The 15,446-nt window shown below is 42.0% G+C and overlaps 1 protein-coding gene across 2 annotated transcripts in view; it reads right to left on the minus strand.

Annotated features, from left to right (window-relative positions):
* Positions 1–15,446, minus strand: part of LOC117522697 (disco-interacting protein 2 homolog C) — a 427,709-nt gene that overhangs the window by 62,626 nt on the left and 349,637 nt on the right. Inside the window, exons 15-23 of one of the 2 annotated variants that reach the window (XM_034184153.1) lie at positions 12,050–12,143; positions 9,721–9,840; positions 9,339–9,453; positions 7,122–7,261; positions 6,858–6,994; positions 3,904–4,112; positions 3,190–3,304; positions 1,980–2,181; positions 1,520–1,629 (exon numbers count right to left, since the gene is read on the minus strand). In XM_034184153.1, coding sequence (XP_034040044.1) covers positions 1,520–1,629; positions 1,980–2,181; positions 3,190–3,304; positions 3,904–4,112; positions 6,858–6,994; positions 7,122–7,261; positions 9,339–9,453; positions 9,721–9,840; positions 12,050–12,143 — 1,242 coding nt within the window. The remainder of the gene's footprint in view (positions 1–1,519; positions 1,630–1,979; positions 2,182–3,189; positions 3,305–3,903; positions 4,113–6,857; positions 6,995–7,121; positions 7,262–9,338; positions 9,454–9,720; positions 9,841–12,049; positions 12,144–15,446) is intronic. The other variant, XM_034184154.1, reaches the window with a different exon arrangement.

The raw sequence follows: 15,446 nt of genomic DNA on the forward strand, positions 1-15,446 counted from the left end.
CTGATGAATGACCTGCAGAGAGCTGGGACCAAAGTAAGAAAGGCTACACACTACGCAGAGAGGGACTCAAATCCTGCAGTGCCAGGCGTGTCCCCCTGCTTAAGCCAGTACGTGTCCAGGCCCATCTGAATTTTGCCAGAGAGCATATGAATGATCCAGAAGAGGACTGGGAGAATATCATGTGGTCAGATGAAACCAAAATAGTACATTCTGGTAAAAACTCAACTCGTCGTGTTTGGAGGAAGAAGAATGCTGAGTTGCATCCCAAGAACACCATATCTACTGTGAAGCATGGGGGTGGAAACATCATGCTTTGGGGCTGTTTTTCTGCAAAGGAGACAGGATGACTGATCCGTGTTAAGGGAAGAATGAAAGTGGCCATGTATCGTGAGATTTTAAGCCAAAATCTCCTTCCATCAGTGAGAGCATTGAAGATGCAACATGGCTGGGTCTTCCAACATGACAATGATCCCAAACACACCGCTCAGGCAATGAAGGAGTGGCTCCATAAAAAGCATTTCAAGATCCTGGAGTGGCCAAGCCAGTCTCCAGACCAGAGTTGAAAGTCAATGTTGCCCAGCGACAGCCCCAAAACATCACTGCTCTAGAGGAGATCTGCATGGAGGAATGGGCCAAAATACCAGCTACAGTGTGTGCAAACCTGGTGAAGACTTACAGGAAACGTTTGACCTCTGTCATTGCCAACAAATATTATGTTACAAAGTACTGAGTTGAACTTTTGTTATTGACCAAATACTTATTTTCCACCATAATTTACAAATAAATTCTTAAAAAATCCTGCAATGTGATTTCCTGGATTTTTTTCCTCATGTGGCTCTCATAGGTGAAGTGTACCTATGGTGAAAATTACAGACCTCTCTCATCTTTCTAAGTAGGAGAACTTTCACAGTCAGGAGCTGACTAAATACTTTTTTACCCCACTGTATGGTTCTGTCTCACTTGAACTTTGGCTACACTGCCTCTGTGATTTCTGGTGGTACTGCACCATTTTTGTTCATATTAGTTTTCAGAAAATGGACACAAATACAGATGAAATGAACGCAGACTGTAGACAGGAGCTCCATATGTTTGCAATTGACGCTGAGTGTAAATGAGCTTCAATGGCAGCAAAATTTGTGCGAGTTCATGCAAGCATCCTGAGATCAGGTCAGAAAACCAAAAAGGAATAGAAGAAGAAAACAGTTCAGAATCTTTATATGATTTCTATTCTTAAACAGCCTTTGAAAATGAGGGGATTTATTCTCATTACCTACTGTAGTCACCAAAGTGTTAGAAATGTACGGCACCACAGAAGAAGGATCAGGTGTCCACATTCCTACCATGACTGTATGTGAAGCACATAAAGTGCAATGAGAGATTAAAGAAGCAAAATTAAAATCTGATGATCACGTGATGCCAGATGTGAAAAACATGAAGAAATGGAGGTAAAGATTTGAATCCCATGGCTCAGTTTAATGTTTGTGATGGAGAAAACCAACAACCCTCCTCTCACACACACCTTCCTTGCCTGATCATTGTCTTCGATCTGACCCAGATCCCGGCCACTGGCCTGTGCGATCCGCTTCCCCGACACCAGGTTCCCGACCATGACAGAAGCAGGTCCAATCTCTGAGGAGGAGGAGGGAAGGAAAGGAAAATGTGAGGAAAGAGGAGAACTTCTTCAATAATTTGTGCAGGCATCTTCAAGTTCTAGACATTATATATTTTTTAGGACTTCAAGTCTCTCGTTATGATGCCAAGAGTTTGGGTTGATTGAAACATATGTGACGCTTCAAGAAAATTCTGAAACAGGAAGCTGTGTCAAACATTTGCTGGTGCTGTAGGACATGAACAAGGATAGATTCTGACCATCCGTGACCCGGGTCCGCAGCAAAACCCATAAGTGCAAAAATCAAACGTGACCACACAGAGATTTTTATGATGGACGGCAAAATCTGAACCCTAATCAGTCTTCATACCTGGTTGTTTCTGCCGAGGTTTGGGCAGGTTAGTGACGCAGGTGTGCGGACACATGAGCACGTTGCAGGGGTGCAGCGCCCCCTCCAGGAAGAGCTGCTTGGTCTCTGACAAGTGGATGCCACCCAGCGGAGTCTTTGGAAGTGTGTTTGAAGGCACCAGAGCCAGACAGTACACCCCCACCTGGTGGATGCCGTCTATTGCCTAGAGCAGGAAAGTTTTCCAAAAGTACTTTAAAATACACATGATATAATACAAGTTCAGTTGCCCTCAGGGCAGGGACACAATTGTAAGTTGATTTTTGTCTGTCAGCCCATCTCATTTTCACCAAACGTTAACTAAACAGTCGAGACCTTGCCACACATCAGCGACTTTTGTTGCCATCTAGTGGACAATGTGAGCATTTCAAGGCTTCTGGTACATTTCCTACTTGAAACCTAAAATTCAGTAAAAAAAAAAGAAAAAAAGAGGCATTTATCAGTGTCAGAAATGCATGACATTTTGACAGCTAGAGCTTTTACCCCCCAGTGCTGTCATATAAAAAAAATTACATTTTGAGAGTTTTACGGTTTTTGAGTTTTAAGTTACAAACGTTTGTCAGAAAGACATACAGAAGTACAGAATTTCTCCTGTAAAACTTTTTTCCCCAACAGTACCATCTGCAAAGTGAAGGTCAGTAAGCATCAACAATGGAACCTAAAGTTTCTGGAATCCACAAACTACTGCACACCACCCCCAGTCTGTCAGTGATGAACACAGTACGAACCAGAAAACATCCTTGAGGAACGCCATCAGAGAGACTCTGCCTCTGCCCCACACAGTAGTACCCATGTACCGAGCAGGCACGATGTCCAGCAACCTGTTCTTCACAAAGTCTCAGGAGTCAACCCATCAACTGTATCCAATGCAAAACCCAACACAGGCTGCAAAGAAGCGCTGCCAATATTCTTAATTGGGCTCAGCGAGGAAGTCCAGAGACAGGATGATGGGATGATGCCTCTCTCCCAGATGGAAGCAAAGACTGGTTCCGGCACCAGGAGAACATCATCTCCACCTACCTGAAGGAGTTCACTCCTGATATACACAGAACCCTGTAGGTGTTTTATCACTTATGCAATCTCAGAATGTTTTTGTTTGCAGCTGACTGATGGATCAGCCATCAGAACCCTGACTAGATGTGTACAGTTGGCGTGTGTGTCTGCGTGTATGCACCTGCAGAACCCGGCTCATCCACTGGAAGCTGTCCTCCTCAGTGGAGTCAGGCCGCTGCTCCGCCACGACTACGATCCTCTCATCGTGAAGCACTGTGACAGAGAACACCACTATCCTGAAACACATACGGACATATTAAATAGATAATCTGGCATAAATGATGAGTACTTTAGTACCACACAACAAACTCCAGGAAAACCATAAAAAAAGTCAAAATCCTCAGGTTTCTCATAAAACCTCTTAACATTGTCAACAGTTTAAACAATGTTTGACATAAAAGACAACAGCACCACCTGCAGATATCAAGCTCAATGAATATGTATTTAAAATCAGCGAATATCTGATCATATGTGTATCAGAACAATTTAAACCCATTTAGAAGAATAAAGTGAAAATTCATTATCATTATTGACTTAGAAACATTGAAAATGGATTAAACATTCCATGATGGTCGTCTGTATGGAATACTCAGAACTGATCCCAAAAGTCAAAAGGAGCAAATCAGCACATTTGAGAAAATGAAACCAACGTTTTTTTCCTTCATTAAAAGTTAATTACTATTATTTTGGACGACTCATTCATTAATCAACTGGTTATGATCCATAGGCAGCAGTCTGTTCTCACACACACACACACACACACAAACACACACACACAATTTGATTGTTAGCTGAGGTAGCAGTAGAGCCAACAGGATGTTGTCATGCTGATCACCTGCCCCTGTAGACGAACTTCATCGGCTCCACAGCGAGCGCAGTGGCCACGATGTCATCAGCGTTGTGCTGCCGCCCACCAACCACCATCAGTCCGTCCATCTTGCCCACCACAAAGATCAGACCCGCGGGCCCGATAAAACCCAGCAGGCCGGTTCTGGTGAAGGGAAACTGGCTGATGGGAGACCCGCTGCTGGAAACAGGAAAAACCTGGAAGGAGGCAGAAAATGATATGCAAATAAAAGCCTTAAATAAAGGACACACTGTGTTCATGCATGAGAAATAAACAAATTTAAAAAATGGCCAGGACGGTTTAAAGAAAATGCCAAAATGAATCTGAAATGTGAATCTCCAGGGTTTTTTTTTGTGGTAAATTTAAAGTCTTACAAACTGGTTTAAACTAGGGTCAGGAGCATTTAGAACTGTTTTTAAGTGCTCTAGAATAACGATACAATTGGCTCTGGTCTGGAAAGTGAGCTGGTTTTAGGGCCCCTTCACACATAACATGACTGAAGTCGACTGGCACATGAAGGAGGAATTGCATGCCACTCGTGAAAAATCGGAGCTGCCTCAAACGCCTCGCACAGCTGTCACCACAACCATTCGCGCACACAGGCCGCTGAAAGACAGTGCGAGTGCCCATTCAACACCTCTCTTCCAGGTGCCACACACAAACATCTAACACCGCTCGCTGGGCACTTGTGTTGCACTCAGACACTTTTCACAAACAGCTCGAATGTGGTCGCCTGCTGTGTACTATCGTGCCGGTAGCACGAATAGCCATGCCTTTTCTAAGTGCAACACAAGTGTGGCGTAACCTAGTGACAAACACATGGCCTGCCAGAGTGTCGGTTCCCCCTAAACACGTGGAGTGCATGTATCATGCGTGTATTGCGCCCCGCCCAACCCCCCCGCAACACACGTGGAGTGCGTGTGCCCCCCTCCCCCCGCAACACGTGCCGTGCGGGGGGAGGGCACACTTGCATGAAATACTGTTATGTATGTACAGACATGATCACATGGGGACCGGCCAGCCACGTCTGAGTGCAGACAGCACAGCAAGGCGCCTCTCAGCTGATCGCTGCCCAGCCACTCGCTGAAATGAGTGGAAATGACGGCTCAGTGCACACGACTTGTCACATTACAAACACAAAGACCACAGCCAGGGCAGGTATATAAATAATTACTACAATAACTACATACACAATTACACAACAAATAACTAATAAATAATCACAGAGCAAAGAAAAAGAGAGTGACACTTTGTTCTGTGGGCTGAACGAAGAGATGGGCATGTCCACGCAAGCTGCTGCTGTTGACATCTCTGGACATGGATGTCACAGCTGGAAAACACGTACCATGTTTTGAAGGACATGACCTGACTCTACACCATGATGCATGTGTGTTTGCTTGCTGTCGTCACGTGGAAATACATAAAACATATATCGCCTTTGCGACAGGCTGCAGTGGTCGTACAGTGCACACCTCAACAGGCTGTGCCAGGTGAAATGGACCATCAGATCATGTGTACACTCAGCTGGTGATCTGAATTTCACGTCACCCACGTGTGAGCTACGGTCCACATGACGCGGTATCTGTCCTTCAGTATGCCGCTGACTGGACACGTGGGACCAGCTGGACAAGCCAGGCCAGCAGATGTGGACATGATAAGAGCACACTGCTTTTTTAACTAGTTTGGGAGGTTCTGCAACTCATATATTGAAAGATCTTGCATTCCCTAATAATAATAATAACAGTACCTTTATGTAGGGGTCGACCAGGAAAACAAATGCCAATATTAAAAGAATAAATGCCAATAATATAAGTACAAACAGCAACACACAAAAATCCCAAATTAAAAAGCTTAGAAAAGAAAAAAATTCAAACAGATTCATGTGTTTCCAGCATTGTTGGTCAGAAATCTGTGTTAATCTGATGACTTCTTTTGTCCAAACAGTGACAAATAACATCCACTACGTTGTCCAACACACTTATGTCCAACTTGCTTACTTTTGGGAATTAAAAGTCTGTATGTTAAGTAACAACACACACTATGGTGTGGACATGTGATACGTAGAGCTCCAATTTGTTGTTTAACCCACCCCCAAGGTAACGGCATCTCAAAAAGTGAGTTCCACATACAGAAAAAAATTTTGATTAATAGTAGGGATGTCCCGAGCCGATACTCAGTATCAGTATCGGACGCCAATATGGCTATTTTGCAAGAATCGGATGGTATCAGATTTGGGAAGGTTATCGGGAAGGTTATCAGTTCACGTTACTTTTCAGCATCGTTGTGCTTTACAACTACCTTAAACAGAGATGCAATACATAAACATTACGCCTACTTCGCAATAGAGATTTGGACTCCCCCGCCTATCTGCCATAACACCCGTGGAGTTTTTGGATCCAGGAAAACTTCTGTGTGACGTGTCTGTGCATCGCTGCTGCTGAGTGTGGGGGTGTTCTGAGCTAAAGTGTGTCTCTGTCACTCTTCATGTGAGACGTGCGATGTAGCCAGTACAGAGACGCCAACAAACAGCTCAGTGACGCCGACAAACAGCTCAGTGAGACGGCAAAACAGCAGTGTGTTTTCAGCCTCACTGAGCCGTCAGCTGGCTGTTCTCTGATCAGCTCAAGCACTTGGAGTCCGAAAAAGCATAATTAAAATATTTCATTAAATAATCCAGTTAATCCAATAATTCTGCATCCGTATGTGCTCAAAAAAGTTGGAGGAAAACAAGTTTGACTGAGTGAGGGGAGGGGTGAGAGAGAGAAAAGAGGAGGGGGAGCTTCAATCATTTTCACATGAAAAGAGCAACTGTGCAAAGATTGTTGCTGCTACAGTATCAGGACATTCCTAATTTATACTCCAGAAAATACAGTAATCAATTAGTCTAGAAAACAATGAAGAAATTAATCAATATGGGAAATAATTAATACATGCCGAGTTACCTCAAAGGTGTTCTTGGTCATGCCGGTCAGGCCGTAGTAGGAGGTTCCCGTGGCAACAGAACTAATGCACAACTCTCCAATTTCATCAGTTTTACAAAGCTGAGGAACGCCATCCAGTCTGACCACACACATCGTAGCTACAGCAAGCGGGAGCAAGAAGGGGACAGCGGTAAAGGAGTACCATTAAAGGCCGGTGCAGTACATATACTGGATGAAACATTAAGAAGAAGCAACAGTTCTGACCACCTGAGCCACCCATCTCACCTCCAGGCATGACCGATCCAACGTCCTGCAGTGTGAGAACCGACAGCTTCTCCTCCGAATCAACCCGGATCACGCCGTGACTCAGACCCTGCATGGACAGCACGCCACGCCCAGGGGAGGCGCTGCCCTCCTCCAAAGGCCTACCAGAGGGTAGAGGACAAAGCCAATCGTATCACTTTACAGAAACACAAGTTTTCAATATTGAAGGTATTTTTGAAAGACAACATTTATTGAAATGAAGAGATTTTTGGAGACATAAACTGAGATTTTTTTTTTCTCCTTCAATAAGAGCATGTTTTGCACAGTGAGCATGTCTTTTGTGAACTGGCACCATTTGACAAAAATTCAGAAGGTTCTGTACACATTTTTACAAAGTGAGACTGTTCTTTTTTGAATAAAAGCAGTTTTATTTTGAAAAGTGAGAAACGTTTTTACAGCGAGCTTTTTTGCAAAGTCAGGTTTTTTGTTTTTTGTTGGGGTTTTTTGCAATGAGATTTTTAAAAATTTTTGTGCAAGTTGGAAATTTTTTCTCCCTCCGTAAGAACAGCCTTTCCACAATGAGCACATCTTTTGCACATGTTGCTGCAACATGAGAATGTTTATTTTTTTTTTGCAATGACAGCTTTTTTTGTATTTTTTGGAGAGCAATTTTTTTCTGATAACTATGTTTTGGTAAGTGGAGATATTTCTGCAAACTAAGTGGCCTTTTTTGCATCCATGTAGGTATTTAACATAAAGTGAGATAATTCATTTTTGGGCTCTGTGGTATTTTTCCTTGTCTTCAACGTGTTTCCTGTTTCATAGCCATTTTCCTGAACAGTGAAATGAGTTTATTGGCGCCATGCCGACCGAGTCAAACACGTTTTATTGACTTATAATTAAAAAAATTACAGCAGACCTGTCAACATGCCCATTTGAGTCTAATCTGGACTTTAGATGTTAAACTACAATCTGGATGATGAAAGAGGAGGAGAGGGTGCAAGTTTAGTGGTTTAAAAACCACTAAACTGTAAAGTTTGGAGTTTTATGAGTTTTAAATAAGAGCAGGATGCAGGAGAAGGAGAATAAAGCTGCAATAAAACGTATTTACTGAAGGCAGAGAAATAAAATGTGACACAAAGTGAAAAAAGACAACACAGAAAATAAGGAACTTCGTAAGCAATCATTTTAGAATTACTGACTTTTTAAAGTGAGGAGTAACACTGATGACAAAACGTTCAGTTTTTATTTGAGAGTGGATCATTTTTACCGTTAGTCTCATCAAGTACAAAATAATCAGGATTTGTGAATTTGAGATTACTATGACAAACCAATAAGTCATAATGAGAAAAAGAAGGGACCTGTGTCCCTTTGTATTTCCCACCTCCTCCATGTTAGACATCGAGTCATTCCAATTCATTATTTTTTGATTCAGAGTTTAAACATTTTCTTGATTGATTATTTGATCAATTCTTTATCTTCAACTAACACACAACCTGCCCACCATGTTTAATTTATAGTTTCTCCAAACTGTTTGCATTAAAAGGTTTTATTCTTGAACTTGACCTGTCAAGGTCACCCAAGTTCAAGGGTCACAGGACCTATAAAAAGGGGAAATAGTTAGTGTTTAATAATAACCACAGACAGAAGTCTTTTTGACCAGTTCTTCAGAATAGCCATTCCAATATCCCCTCTGTAATATCCTCTCTCTCTCTCTCTCTCTCTCTCTCTATATATATATATATATATATATATATCAAAATCACATCATTTTCTCCGTGGCCAACTCCCCAACTGTTCCACCAAATTTGGTCTAAACTGGAAATTGTTAAAGTTATTTTGTTCAGATACAGACACACAGGATTGAACATAAAGTCTGCACATGTGTGTACAGCGAAAAAAACCATCAGCTCTCTGGAGTCATCATATTTACTGTTAACATTGTGGCGAACAAGTTAAAACTGTTATATAGTCACAGCCAAATAAGAGAGGAACATTTAAACATTTCCAAGTCAAAAACAAACAATGCTGATGTTTAGGTTGTTGTACTTTGTTTTTGTTTTTAAATAGATCATTACTAGGACTCTTGGTGAAATTCTATTGTACTTGCATTAATTCATTGCATTGGCATTAATGGAAAATGTCCACCAGGTGGAGCTACGGCTCCATTTCAAGAACTGTGGGACACGACAAAGACCAGCCTGTTGCTTATAGTAGTCAATGTGTGAGCGTCAACACCTGCGTATAGCGACAGTGAGAGCCTCGGGGGAGCTGGCACACGGACAGATGACCTCCGGCTTCAAACCTTTAGTCTGGAAAACGTTGAGGAAGGCATCGCAGGATGAGATTGACCCTGAAAACAGAGAGACATGGGACAGGGATACAAACGGAGACACGAGAAAGTGTCAAGAAAAGAGACCCGAAAACAAGACAAGCTGCAAACAGCTGCAGCAGATCACGGGGTTAAAGTTTACCAAGATAACTAGTACGATCAAACGCTATAAACAGCTTCTGTCAAACATTCCAAAACACCGTTAAATGTTTGGCTCTGTGCACACTGTCCCTAAATCAGAGCAAAATGATTTGACTGTTTCAGAGGTTTTAAAGAACGCATCCTTACAGGGATTGGAACCGTCGGCCACCACCAGCATGCGCAGGGAGCTCAGGTTGATGTCTCGCTGGTCCCGATGGGCCACCAGCGCCCAGTGCATGTCCCTCGACTTCACACACACAACTTTGGCTGCACACAAAACACACACACGTGGTAAAACATTTCAGATGTTATTTGTACAAAAGCACAAAAACATAAAGACAGAAATGCTGTAAAACCTAAAAGAACAATGAAAGTTTTTAACAGTTTGAGTCGCAATTACATCACTGAAGATCAGCTACTTCTGAATGTGTAAAGCTACAGTGTGTAGGATTTAGGGCCACTTAGTGGTGAGATTGCAGACTTCATGGTGCTGCTGCAAGTCAGAGTTTCGTTGCCTTTCATGTTTTCAATGCTTTGGCTTTGGAAATTATTGCAATTAATATGTCTTGATCCTCCATTCCACAAAAATGAAAGTTTTCAAACTTATTAACCTGCACCAGCAACCAGGAGACAGTTTATCACGGAACAACTGCTAATTCCTCTTCTTTTTTCTTCAATCTTTTGAATGAACAGAAAAATACAAAAGCCAGAAACAAGTGTGTCCCTTTAGGGCTACTGTATCAACATGTAGGTACGAAGCGCTCCTTCCAAGTTAATGAAACACACCGATTCATTGTTGTAGGTAATTCAACTCAATCAATCAACTTTTTTCTTGTATAGCGCCAAATCACAACAAACAGTTGCCCCAAGGCGCTCCACATTGCAAGGCAAGGCCATACAATAATTATGAAACACAGTCTACGTCTAAAGCAACATAACCAAGGGATGGTCCAGGGTCACCCGATCCAGCCCTAACTATAAGCCTTAGCGAAAAGGAAAGTTTTAAGCCTAATCTTAAAAGTAGAGAGGGTATCTGTCTCCCTGATCTGAATTGGGAGCTGGTTCCACAGGAGAGGAGCCTGAAAGCTGAAGGCTCTGCCTCCCATTCTACTCTTACAAACCCTAGGAACTACAAGTAAGCCCGCAGTCTGAGAGCGAAGCGCTCTAATGGGGTAATATGGTACTATGAGGTCCCTAAGATAAGATGGGACCTGATTATTCAAAACCTTATAAGTAAGAAGAAGAATTTTAAATTCTATTCTAGCATTAACAGGAAGCCAATGAAGGGAGGCCAACACGGGTGAGATATGCTCTCTCCTGCTAGTCCCCGTCAGTACTCTAGCTGCAGCATTCTGAACCAACTGAAGGCTTTTTAGGGAACTTTTAGGACAACCTGATAATAATGAATTACAATAGTCCAGCCTAGAGGAAACAAATGCATGAATTAGTTTTTCAGCATCACTCTGAGACAAGACCTTTCTGATTTTAGAGATATTGCGTAAATGCAAAAAGGCAGTCCTACATATTTGTTAATATGCGCTTTGAATGACATATCCTGATCAAAAATAACTCCAAGATTTCTCACAGTATTACTAGAGATCAGGGAAATGCCATCCAGAGTAACGATCTGGTTAGACACCATGCGTCTAAGATTTGTGGGGCCAAGTACAATAACTTCAGTTTTATCTGAGTTTAAAAGCAGGAAATTAGAGGTCATCCATGTCTTTATGTCTGTAAGACAATCCTGCAGTTTAGCTAATTGGTGCGTATCCTCTGGCTTCATGGATAGATAAAGCTGGGTATCATCTGCGTAACAATGAAAATTTAAGCAATACCGTCTAATAATACTGCCCAAGGGAAGCATGTATAAAGTGAATAAAATTGGTCCTAGCACAGAACCTTGTGGAACTCCATAATTAACTTTAGTCTGTGAAGAAGATTCCCCATTTACATGAACAAACTGTAATCTATTAGACAAATATGATTCAAACCACCGCAGCGCAATGCCTTTAATACCTATGACATGCTCTAATCTCTGTAATAAAATTTTATGGTCAACAGTATCAAAAGCAGCACTGAGGTCCAAATTAGTAATTATACACTAATTATGGTTATGAATGCTGTATTATCAGTACGCTAATAAACGCCCATAAATTCCGCACAATGTAGCTTTAAAATACATTAAAAATAAAAAGTCACGTAAAACAAAAATGCTGCGGTCATGGAAAGAAATGACATTTGTATTTTGTAGGTTTCTCTGAAGAATTAACCATTAATCTTTGATCAGAAAACACATGCCAGCATTCCCAATTTATTTTACACGTAACCTAAAAACAACAAATTTAAATAAAGGCGACACATTCTACAATCACATTCACACACTGTGAACTTCTACTGCTGGATCGCCTGGTTTCTTTTAAGAACTTACTGTACTTCTTAAATTTTGTTCTGACTCAAAGGAGGTTGGTTCCATTACCTTTGCACTGGCAGACTTTTTGGATCCAGGACAGAGGGTTGACCTTCATCAGGGCGTAGGGAATACTGATCACATGCATCATATTCATCACACTCTGAGGCAGAAACACAAAGACAGTTCCAAAGGTTTCACCCTGTGTCCAGCTTGGAGGGAAGACTAGGTACATACAATACAGAAACTCGGTAGCTTGTTGGTTTGAAGCCTAGGTAAACCAAAACATCTAGGTGGGCATGAAGCACAGAACGATGTGAAACCTCCAGCTCCAAAGCTAGTTGTGCAGTTTTCGCAGAAAGTAGTTGCGTTTTTTTCCTTTTAGTTTGGGAGGTTCTGTGACTTTTACTCTGGTGAAACTTGTACACAGAAAAATCACACATTTGCTATTAATTGCCATCGTGACAATCCTTCTGTAGTCGAAGAAGATGGTTTCTTAGTTGATACCCAGACAGGATGATGGCCAATCAGGGTTGACCTGGAGCAGAGGACTCAAAATCGTTCCAGAAAGGGCAGAGAGGGTGCAGGCTTTCTTTGTGACGGCCCACGTGCATTAAATTTTTTTTTTTTTTGTGGATGCAGATTGCAAAGCATTATTTCCTCCTGCAGTTTTATTCATGACTTAATTATTAATGATGTCATTAGTGGTTACATGACCTTGGCTCTAATTCCAAGATGTAAACGTCGACTTTAAGAAAGATGTGCAGGCCGTAGCATGTCAGCAGGCAGGGAGGTGTGAAACCACATGAACATTCAAGCAGCTATTAAGCCGTTACCACATGAGCAGAAAGGCGCGACTCGTCGGAAACTAAGGAGGTACGACGGCAACACATAAACAATGAAAAATCTGTTTTCTGCATAACAGAACAATCATCATCTTTTTCTTTCAGCTGCTCCCATTAGTGGTCGCCACAGCAGATCAATCGTTTCCATCTCACCCTGTCCTCTGTATCTTCCTCTGTATCACCAATCACCTGCATATCCTCCCTCAGCACATCCATAAAACTCCTCTTTGGCTTCCCTCTTCTCCTCCTCCCTGGTGGCTCCATTCTCAGCATCCTTTTCTCAGTATCCCCTGGATCAGTCTTCTGCACATGTCAAAACCATCTCAGTCTCGCCTCTCTGACTTTGTCTCCAAACCGTCCAACCTGCGTTATCCCTCAGATATGTTCATTCCTAATCCTGTCCATCCTCGTAACTCCCAAAGAGAATCACAACATCTTCAGCCACCTCCAGCTCTGCCTCCTGTCTTTTTGTTACCATCACCGTCTCTAAGCCATACAACATAGCTGGTCTCACTAGTGTCTTGTAAGCTTTCCCCTTCACTCTTGCATACCTGCCAACATTTGACATTACCAATACGGAACACCCATGCATGGCTGGTAGCGGCAAGGGCACGGAACATAACTAGGCAGTCGTGGGCACAGATAACCAAAAAATTAACTTCGATAACAGATAATCAGAATGTATCGAAGTTACAGATAACCGATAAATTCCAGTATTGTCTCTGGTACATTTGCAACTACTAACAAGCTGAATTTGAGTTTTAACATCATGACCGCTTTTGGAAGCATCAAAAGCGACAACAGACCCAAACAATGAGCTCGCACTTCTATGTTTGAACATCCTGCCCCCTGCTGGAAGCTCTTGTTTACTACACGGCTTCCAGCACAGAAGCACACTGAGAGCAGCCACAAAGCCAGCTCTCTACCCAATCACAATGCTCCAGTCAGGCAGAGGTCTTGGAAAATAAAGTCATGCTGACTTATGGTTTGGTGTGAATACTGATAGATTAACTCCATTAATGTAAATTCTGTCATTTGTACAAAGTTAAAATATAACATATATCTTTTAATGTTGAATAATGCACTAATTCTGAGGTTTTGGAACAAACACAGACAGATCGCAAAGGATTCTGGGTAAAAGTGCCTCTGCTAAACACTGATTGGTTCAGTCATTCATTATGTAAACCAACACGTTAATGTGACGTGTGTCATGTGTTGGTGTTTACAGATAAATGTGCTTTTGTAAAATATTCCATTTTTTATTTGTAAAAACAGGCATTTTTACGGAGCCCTGGAAGTGTCATTGCAAAATGTTTTGCATGTGGAGAGAATGTGTTTTATGATGTTGTAAAACGTACTCTCAATATTGTCTTGACACATAAATGTTGGCTTTACACTGTGCGACTTTTGGCCCTTTTTCAGATGATTTTTCATTTGTGCGAGAATTTTTTGGGCCGAGTTTCAGGTTAATCGCACATCCTGCATCATGCAGTGTACATGGAGTAACAAGCTGCGTTTAACATCTCACAACCACCTCCTGATCGCCGATCGTATGGTCAGATGAAAACTGAACCTGTTTGATATTATTCTGGTCAGCTGGCATGAGGGTATCCTGTTGCTGAAGAGCACCAAGCATCCAACCGCTCGCACTGTGCATCTGCAAACACCGCAGAGCTGTCTTGTAATGTTTTTTTTGTTGTTTTGGTTTTAAATTTTGATGTCTCCCATCGAGGGTTTTTGTAAATTAAGTTTGAAAAAAGCTTATGTTTTGCTTCTGGAAACACGAGTCGACGTGTGGTTTTTGAACGTACAATGTGTGTGAGAACATAAACTGGGCGCTCTGAACTTTTACACCGTGCGCGGTTCTGTTGTACAGTTTGAAATGAAACCGAGTACAGTGATTAAAAATATCATACAGTCTCTGCTCTGCTTTAAGACGAATACTGCCATGAACTGCCATGAACACTACTGGCCAGTAGATGGCAGCAGAGGCCTTGAAAACTTGCCAAAACAAAATTCCAGATAATCCGTGTCTGCTACATTTAAGATGCGTGGAAGTTAACAAACGCAAATACAATAACAACGTCTATAAACCCAGAGAATATATTCACGAGAGTTTTAGGCACTAGAGTTTAATGCTGTTGTCCGTGGAGCCTGAACAGAGTGTCTGAAATGCATTTGTCCTGTCGTGAACGTACTGAGATTACCCTATCCTACCCATAATGCACTGCTGGGCACAGCATGTGCTCACTAAAACCTTAAAAATTAGCACATTACTTTAAAACTAAAACATATATCTGATATTTTCACTTTATAAAACTTCAGTCATGACAGTAATTTTAAATAACTTGTCCACAAGTGCAGGACTAATGCAGGATGCAGGACACGGGCGTAAATCCTGCCAAATGCGGGACGGTTGGCAGCTCTGCTCTTGTTGATATTCTTCGGTCACAAATCACTCCTGCCACCTTTCTCCATCCACTGCACCCTGCCTGCACTCTATTCTTCACCTCTCTACCACACTCTCCATTACTTTGGACAGTTGACCCCAAGTATTTAAACTCATCTACTTTCACCACTTCTACTCCTTGTAACTGCACTTTTCCACTGGGCTCCCTCTC

Source organism: Thalassophryne amazonica, chromosome 12, assembly GCF_902500255.1.
Source record: "Thalassophryne amazonica chromosome 12, fThaAma1.1, whole genome shotgun sequence".
NCBI classification, from domain to species: Eukaryota; Metazoa; Chordata; class Actinopteri; order Batrachoidiformes; family Batrachoididae; genus Thalassophryne; species Thalassophryne amazonica.